This window comes from Camelina sativa, chromosome 8 (assembly GCF_000633955.1).
Source record: "Camelina sativa cultivar DH55 chromosome 8, Cs, whole genome shotgun sequence".
Taxonomy (NCBI): domain Eukaryota; kingdom Viridiplantae; phylum Streptophyta; class Magnoliopsida; order Brassicales; family Brassicaceae; genus Camelina; species Camelina sativa.
The window spans coordinates 6657467-6666389 of NC_025692.1; the positions used below are offsets into that span (position 1 = coordinate 6657467).

Consider the following 8923-nt stretch of genomic DNA (forward strand, 5'->3'; position numbering starts at 1 on the left):
TCTTATTGCAAATTCTAGGTTTCCTGACATTTTTCGTTTTGCGTAATTACGTACAGAACCACCATATATTAGGAATTGATTTCCCACTTATGTCTATGAATCGGTATCATCATGTTCTTCAATCAACGACATTAAAAACGAAGTCGATGTGGTGAACAAGTGATAATAACATCTCACCTTTTGATGTTTTCTTTTTTGGGTTAAACTCTTTTTATAAATTTCTTGCTTTTCTTTTTTTGGGCATATTCCAGATCACTCTAAAAGTGACTGCTATACATTATATTTTTTAAAAATTGTATATACAAATTAGAAAGTCATCAAAGACTAAATAAGTTACCTTTAGTAGATCTTTTCTTCCTAACTTGACTTGTCATTTGGTCGTGCTTACGCTTTCTAGAATTTGATTTTGTGTTGTCACAAGTATGTCACAAGTATGTCTGTCTTTTTCTTCGGCACTTTCTATTTCCATGCTCATTTGTAATATTTCTATATATTATCAAAATGTTTAATACCCAGAAAGTATAAAAAATTAAAATTCAAGTAAAATTTTAAAAAACTTTATTTACAAAAAAATGGAAACTAACCTGGATCATTTATATCTAATGGAAATCCTACATAACAAAAATAAAAGATTTTTTACATTTATACCATGTTTGTTAAAAAACAAAGTATGTTAAATAAGTCAATAATAGAACATATATAAAATTATACCATGTTTGTTAAAAAAATTTGGCTTATCCATAGCTCTAGCATCACTGCATGTAATCATGCCTCTCTTATAAATTTTATATGCTTGAATGTTATACTCTTTCCCAACCTAACAAATTAAAAAGCCACATACATTCATATTTTGTTCCACCGTATCTAACAATAATAGTAATCTAACTGAAAATAAATTAACAGGTTCGGTGAAGAAACACTAACAGGTCATTCGCAGCGAAAATATAAAATTACCTTGAATTAGAGATTGATGCTTGTTAGTTAAAAAACACTTCAATAAAACAATTATTTCGTATTATTTAGTACTCAGAAAACAAGACAATTTTTCGAAACTTGTTTATGTAGTCTAGAGAAGTTTATATATAATAAACAAAGAGGTGGAGACATAGAATTGTGAAATAAAAAGGTGCAAAAGTTAATAGATGTGAAACATGGAGGTACAACAAAGAGGTGTAAGACATAGATGTGTGAAATAAAAATGTGTAAAAACTAATAGATGTGATTTTTGAAACATGGAGGTACAATAAAGATATGCAAAAATTAAGAGGTATGATTTTCAAAAGATGGGTTGCGATGAAAAGACATAATTCATAATTTGCAACTGTTGGAGTCATTAATAATTTTAAACCGTTAGACGGAAAAGTAGAACTAATCTCATCCATTCGATTAAAATTGACACAAAAAAAATGGGTTTGCTATTATATATAGATTGAGTAAAGCTCCTCCTGCACTGAGTCTAAGCGGTGGCAAAGACGATGTCCGCCGCGGTAGAGCAATCCCGTAAGAAAGCGTCTCCGTCTCCGTCGTGTGGGTTATGGTCTTTGCCAGATGAGATTGCTATAGCTTGCTTTGCCCGCGTGTCAAGAGTAGATCACGCGGCCTTATCAATGGCCTCAAAGAGCTACCGCTCACTGGTGGTTTCGCCTGAGTTCTACGAGACACGATCCCGGATGGGTTGCACGGAGGAGTGCGTGTATGTATTCATTGACTCTCCAATTGAGCCAAACCCGCGCTGGAGCACGAATTCCGTTTTCTGAGGATGACCACAGGTGATATTTGTTTATTCTGTGTGTCTTCATTGTGTTCGAGAACATTGATAGGGAGGACTGATCGAGAATACATTGATTGAGTAAACCTCTCTAGTGACAATTTTAGGTACTCTTGCGTGTCTAATTTTGTGAACTTTTGACAAGTCCAGAGTTTTTAAAGTCATACTGTACTTAGAATCAAGACTCTCACTGGAAATAAAAGGTTCTTGGTCTCCTCTATCTGAGACTTTAATTTATTATTTTAAAGAAGGATTGGGTTTGGTTTTTAGGGAGGACTGATCGAGAACATTGATAATATCTCTCTAGCTAACTCCGGAGGATACAGGGAAGGAAAAGTAGAGATTTCTTTTAAGTGGTTTTAGTTTCGTGATATTTTCACTAGTCTCAGATTTTATTGAATTTATAACTTGGCATGGGACAGAGAAAGCTGTTCTCATAAATTTTCTTTACCTCCCTGTCCTAGTTATTACAAAATACGAAGTTATTATAAAGGCTAAAAGTTTGAAGTGTAATTTGTGTAATATATCCAGTAGTCAATCATTCACATTTGATGATAAAATTATTCATTTCCCTTCGGTTTATATAATTTGGTTAAACGAAGGATGAATAAAATAATTTTCGATTTTATAACGGTATTATAAAAAATGATTAATTGAGTTAATTAATTTTAATAAAATCAAAAAGCCTCTAAACCATACAAAACTCCGGCATGTTGCTCAGCACCATCCTCAACGAAATACAAATCCCTCATCCTCTGAAACGCCTGCCACGTCAGCAAACTATCCGAACCGGCTTGATGACATTTCCCAACCGCCCGGTTAACCTCAAGCGACCGAGCAACCCGGTCCAAACCACCGTACAATCTCCTCTGCTCACAAAACCTCATGATATGTTTCACATCGTAAACCCTCTCTCCAAAGAAGGCTCTGAGCAGCCCCAAGAACTCAGGCAAGGCCCCCGGAAGCTCCCGGCGCGTGAGTATCTTCACCAGGTAACCGAAATCGTACGCGCTGTGAAACGTCACCCAGCTCACGGACTCGTTACAGATCAAGCCCGACGACATCATCAGCTCCGCGAACCTCTCCGATCCGACACCTTCGCGGCTGTTACGCTCGAAATCGATCCCGTGACGACGGAGCAGCTCGATCGAATCCGCCGCGTGGGGATCACGCTCCACGTCGAAGTCTCGGAAATTGAATTCCCAGATGAACCGGCGGTTGTTTTGAGATCCGAGATCAGGGAGGTTTCCGTCGGCGTCGGAGAGGGTGAGACCGACTTGGATTAGGTTTAGAGCGTCGACGTTGGATTTGAGAAAGTTGTAGAGGTAATTAGGGTTTCCACGGCGGAGTACGGCGAGATCAGCTTTGAAGATCACGCCGGGGAACTCTGTGTCCATGGAGATGAATGGGTAGTCTTCGACGATTCCGCTGATTAGCTCAAACTCTGATTCAAGATTATGAGCCCAGACGTCACGGATCACAATACAGAGATCTTCATCTGAGTTGATCATAGTTTCTAAGTCTTGAGCTTTTTGGTCGTTGTCGTCTTTAAAAGTCTCTGCTTTTGTAAATCTGAAGGTTTAGAAATGGTGTATATGTATAGTGTGGAGTGAAGGGTTACGAGGAGGAGGAAGAAGAGAGGACAAGTGTGAGAAACGCGCACGTTTATGACTCTCACTGTGTCTTCTTGCTTGACTCGGTCCAAGTTGGCTTCTCCCTTTGTAAACTCCAATTATTGCACACTGATCAACTCGTTGTATTAATTAAAACTAAAATCGTTACGACCAGTGAACTTACCACGAATATTTGCTATATTGCCAATAAAACATTGAATAATATTTTTTAACGTATTAGATGTGATGAATCATCGCTTTTGACTTGATGAATCTAAAGCCACCATAACTTTTCTCGGCTTATAACTGCTTTCGTGGATTCAAAGCAAACCAAGTCATACACTTTGTCAATATATAAGAAAGAAAGCAAGAAAGAAAAGAGAAAGTTTTGAGACGGTCAAATTTCTGGTAATAAGTCACTTGAGGGAAACCTTGGTGACTCATCTTGCACGTGCTATGCTAGCGTCATATTTTATGGCAGTGAAGGGAAGCTTGGAGACAAGCCTTAAGGTTGTCAAGTAAAACTTGGAATCACGGTTGGAGTAGAGGACCCTGGAGCTGGAGCAATCCAGAATTTTTGAAGAAGTTTACGTTTTGCCGTTTTGGTCCAGGCTGAGTCACCAGGCCTACAGAAACACATCCTACCTCCATAAAACTTGATGGCCACGACACATGAGTCACCGGGGGAGTGGACAGCGACATTTTGATAATGACATTATCAGGACAATAAGGATATGACTTTGTGATTCAACATGTTGGTGAGATAGACGCTTGGATCATTAAGAATTCATGAAACCAACCCATCCTCTAGATTAGCCTATGTAACGTGATGGATACGTCACCATCCCCTGGTATGCTATTACCGTTAGTTCCTTAGATCGTACATGTTCATTGAAGAGCATCCTCGCAAAGCATCTTTCCTGTTCTAGAGGTATGAAGACGACGGCAACGATGAGGACAGTAACCGTACCCGCTTCTCTGCTTGAATGTGTCCCCAACGAAGCCTGCTAGTCTTTTTTATTTTTTGTCTATAAATTTATTTCTCAGTAGGATTTGGGATAATAGTTGTTTTTGTTTTATGATGTAACATTCATTTTATATAGACGTCGAGGTATACAATTTATGTATTATGATGTAAAGATAGAAAATGAAGGTTATGAATAGCATGAATGACTTGATTAGGGTAAAAAAGAGAGAGGAATAAGATGTTGGTCACAACTTTGACAAAGAAAAATGCGAGGAACTTCCTCATTGTGTTGAACACCAACACACCTTGTGTGTTGCCATACTTCACAAATATCACAGCACACCATCCTCTCTCCATCTTCTTCCTTTGCTCCACACTCACACTCAATCCTCTTAACCTTCTTCTTGTTATCATTTTCATAACATTTCATCACTTCAACGTTCATCATCATTCCTATATTCCCTTCTAACACCAATCCTTTAGTCCCATTCATTAATGTTACCATTTCATCGACCCTAGTGATCTCCCTTTGACCATCAACCCTTGTGATCTCCCTTTGACCATCAGCCACTGACTCCACCACGACGTCTCTTAGTTCCCAATAGATATCTCTAAAGACTCTCTCTGCCTCAACGTATACTTCACTCAATGTTGCATCTTTGTTCACCACTATGCATTCTTGTGGAGGCATTGCTATCTCGTTGTTATGATGATGATGATATTTCCGCGCGATTGTGCAGAATATTCCTAATTTGTCCCCTCCATCTAAGTGTAACGTTTTCGTCGATGTATCTCTAATGTAGTGATATTCTTTGATGAAGTACTTAGCATCGAGGATTGCCCTTGAAGCCATTCCAATTTGGTTCAATATGCCTCCAGTGGGGCACAACACTCCCTTGTAGTCCATGAGAATGTGTTTGTAAAAATAAAACATGTCTTTCATCACTTGACCTCTCGTGATCTTGTTGTGACCGTTTGTAGTCATCTTCCCCATTGAGTTTTGATTTTGAGGGGTTATGAGTTCATTGTTACTACTTGGTAACAAATTTGATATGTCCTCCAAGCAATACTCTAGCACTTTTTTCACCGGATTTAGGCTACGTCGGACCAAATAGTTCCCGACCACTTGGTTCCCGAGCGACTTCAACACGAAATCAAGCAAGCCAGTGTCCCCTATGTAATTTCTAGCTGCATCCCTCACTTCTTGTCTCGATATCCATCGGTATTCGACTCTTTTCAATGACTCTATGACCACTTTGATAGCCATTTGGATCCGTTTTTGAGACCATCTGCAGTTGGCACTATCAATGGAGATGATTTGGTTTCGGGTGTTATTCATGTAGTTATCTCTTGGAAGACGTGAATGGAGATGAAGCATGAACCTGAAGAGGTCACTGAGAGTGATCAATGGATCGGTGGATAAACTTTGGTACTTTGACAAGAGGATTGGAGTGTCTTGGCTCTGGCTTGTTAGGTGATGGTTCAGCAAGCACAAGGGTATGTTACGGACCGATTCAATTGCCTTCTCGTAAATCTTTTGAGTCACTCCGTATGTCCCTGACCCGAACCGGTAACCCCAACGACCGAACCATGGCTCTCCTTTTGCTACCCCATGTAGCAGCCTCAGCTCCATTCCTTTTTTGTGCGATGCATCGTTCAACCCTATTTTTCTATGTTAAGCGTAAAGAAAAAAGGATTAGTTATGTGTAAATCCCAACTCATAGCTAGGAAGAATCCATAATGATATTAAGAATTGTGTTGAATGCTTTTTTACGACCATATATTATATACAAAAATATAGTTTTATTATACATACCTAGCCTTTAAACCGGCGCAGAGCCGATCCCACAAATCCATGACTTGATGACCGGTTAAATCGGAGCCGGTTTCAATGCCATTGAGAGAGAGCAAGTGACCAAATCCGTTGGAGTGAAAGAAGCCGTGAAGGACATGGCCTTGAAGCTCCACGAGATGCAACAGACTTTCCTTTTCGGGAAAAGCGTAGCTTCCACCTTCCAGTTTTAGGAAGGCTGCCATTGTTTCCTTTGAGGGGATCACGAAATGGTACTTCTTGTTGCATATCATTTGGTTTTCCCAACCTGCAAATATCCATACAAACCATTGTACAGTATAACATATATTTTTGATCTGTACATATATAAATAATAAATGCATCACTTTTTCAGTTTTTTTTTTCTCTGTTGAGTGTTGACATATGTAAATAGATGCACCATATTACATTTTATTTTCGTTGGCATGAAACATATTACATTTTCCTAAAACATGGAGTAACAAAACGTATGTATATATTTACCAAGTGAGGATCGACCTATAAAATCATGCAGCGATGAACAGCATATCTCTAGCATATCAAATAATTATTATTGCTATTTTTGTTCCTATGTACGTGCCAGCATGCATAGGTATGCAAAGAATAATGCTTACATGTTGAGCTAGGTCGAGCCTAGATAGATAGGTACAAAAAAAATTGTCTACACAGTCATACAAAGAGAGAAGGGAAAAGAGAGAGAGGACGTCACCAACATATTGGCAATGGTTGCAGCGGAGGTTGAGAGAGGCTTCGATGGGCTCTTCGACGACAAAGAGAAGCACATAGAGAGGATTTGGGTTGCGATTAACCTCAAGCTGAAAGGACCAACTTCCCATGAGACCGGAACTCTCAAAGTGACCAAACTCAAGTAGCTTCCCGAGGTTGTCTCGAAAAGACAACTCATTCATCTCAGCTGGATGCCCTGTCTCCCCGAACGTCTTCAGCCTAAAAACCCTACTTTCCCCTCTCTTCCTCTTCTTAGGAAGATGCTGATGATGATCTGTTCGGATCAGATTCGCCATGGAATCAGAAATTTGATTTGATGTTGACAAGAGGGGAATGATAGATTTGGATTATATATATCTTATGGGGTTTGTTATAAGAATAGCCCGAGAAGTGTTGAGGAAGTGTGTGAAGGGTTTAGAGATATAGTAGTCATTAAGATGATGATCACACGATTAGTGCTTTGTGGTGAAAAGGAAAAGTGAGTGTGAGAAAGAGAAAGGGTAATTAAATTCTGATTTAACAATTGTTACTATTGGATTGGATGTTAGGTCTTGATATGTGCATGACTTGTTACATTAACAACTTTTCTTTCTTAGACGTAATAGTTAATTGAAAACATTCGAAACCCCCACTGATTCCCAATGTATTTCATTTCAAAAAGTACTACTAGCTAGTATATTCAAAGGATTTATAATTTATATATATGTTTATACACATATGTATCATTTGTGTACAATATGTGGTAATGGCATGCAAAAAGATCGAGGGGTGAGGAGGAATGTCACGTGACTTGAGAACATGAGAAGAGAAAATAATAAAATAATGAAGACATGCATTTGAGCTTCTCACTTTTTTAAAGAATCAGATTAACTCTGTGTTCCGTCAATTTCTGTGATGAGCTACCTGCATCTATCTATTTATATGTATATACAGACACGTGTGTATAGTTGGTGTTAGCATACGTGGTTGGACAACTTTTTCAATCTCATAATTCGAATTATGGATTTGTGATAGTGTTGATGATTTAAAAGTTCAAACCCACATAATAATTAAACTTTGATAGCCACTGATAGCATGAAAGATGGTAGATAGAGTAGAGTGAATAATTTGTTGATAATGTGTATCATTTTTATTTCACAATTCTTAGTAACAACGACCAACGATATGAATTAACGACACGTCTTATATTGTTTGGGCTTTATTCCGTTTTATTAGTTGTTGGTTATATATATCTCAATATATCACTGATAGGTCTTACTTAATCAACAAAAAAACATTTAAATACTAAACGTTTTAAATTTTACACCGATAAAATTATCTTCGGCACTCCTTGACTCCTACTAAAACTTTGGAAGGATTATACAACAAAAGACACTCAACGTATAATACAATATAATTTGGGATCACTACAAACTCAAATGAGATAGAAACTTAGGAGGTGTCAAAACAATGTTTTTTTTTCTTTTGGTTGAGCTTTCTCAATGAAAGAAAATAAGAAATGTACACAAGAAGTAAATTGGAACCACAATTAGATTAGACCTCTTGTTTAGTAAGATTATATATCTTTAGTTTCAAATATTTTGTAAACTTTTCTATGTATCTTTAGTTCGTTCAATTGAATTTGCCAGTAGTGGTATATATGATGATAAAAATGTGAGAAATCTACTTAAAAGGAGACGTGTTGTTTCTTTTGATAGTTGGGAAAGGAACAACGCACACGTAATGTTGAACCCGACATTAATGTGAAAACCAACATGCATTTTTTTATTAGTAAGTCTCTAGTTGAAGATTTTCATATTCATAAGCACAACTCTTTTTCATGTTTTTATAAACATTTAATTTGTTAGTTCAACAACTTTGGTAACAAGTAAACCAAACATATTTATTGTTTGATGTATGATGTGTATATATATGTATATACTTCGCATTTAACATAGAATTACTTAGTGCAAAAAAGGGAAAAGAAAAAAGTCATTGTTACGTTCCACATTTTTCATATTAAAAACATAACTAAGTAT

The 8923-nt window shown here is 37.5% G+C and overlaps 2 protein-coding genes across 2 annotated transcripts; both read right to left on the reverse strand.

Annotated features, from left to right (window-relative positions):
* LOC104706512 (probable CCR4-associated factor 1 homolog 11) lies at positions 2316 to 3556 on the reverse strand. The gene has a single exon (XM_010422710.2). It carries the CDS (start codon positions 3277 to 3279, stop codon positions 2446 to 2448), a length of 834 nt encoding a protein of 277 aa, XP_010421012.1. The 5' UTR covers positions 3280 to 3556; the 3' UTR covers positions 2316 to 2445.
* LOC104706513 (PHD finger protein MALE STERILITY 1) lies at positions 4560 to 7201 on the reverse strand. The gene is made up of 3 exons (XM_010422711.1): positions 6889 to 7201; positions 6165 to 6447; positions 4560 to 6018 (listed from the first exon to the last, which is right to left on the reverse strand). The coding sequence occupies exons 1-3, from the start codon at positions 7199 to 7201 to the stop codon at positions 4560 to 4562; spliced, it is 2055 nt and encodes a 684-aa protein (XP_010421013.1).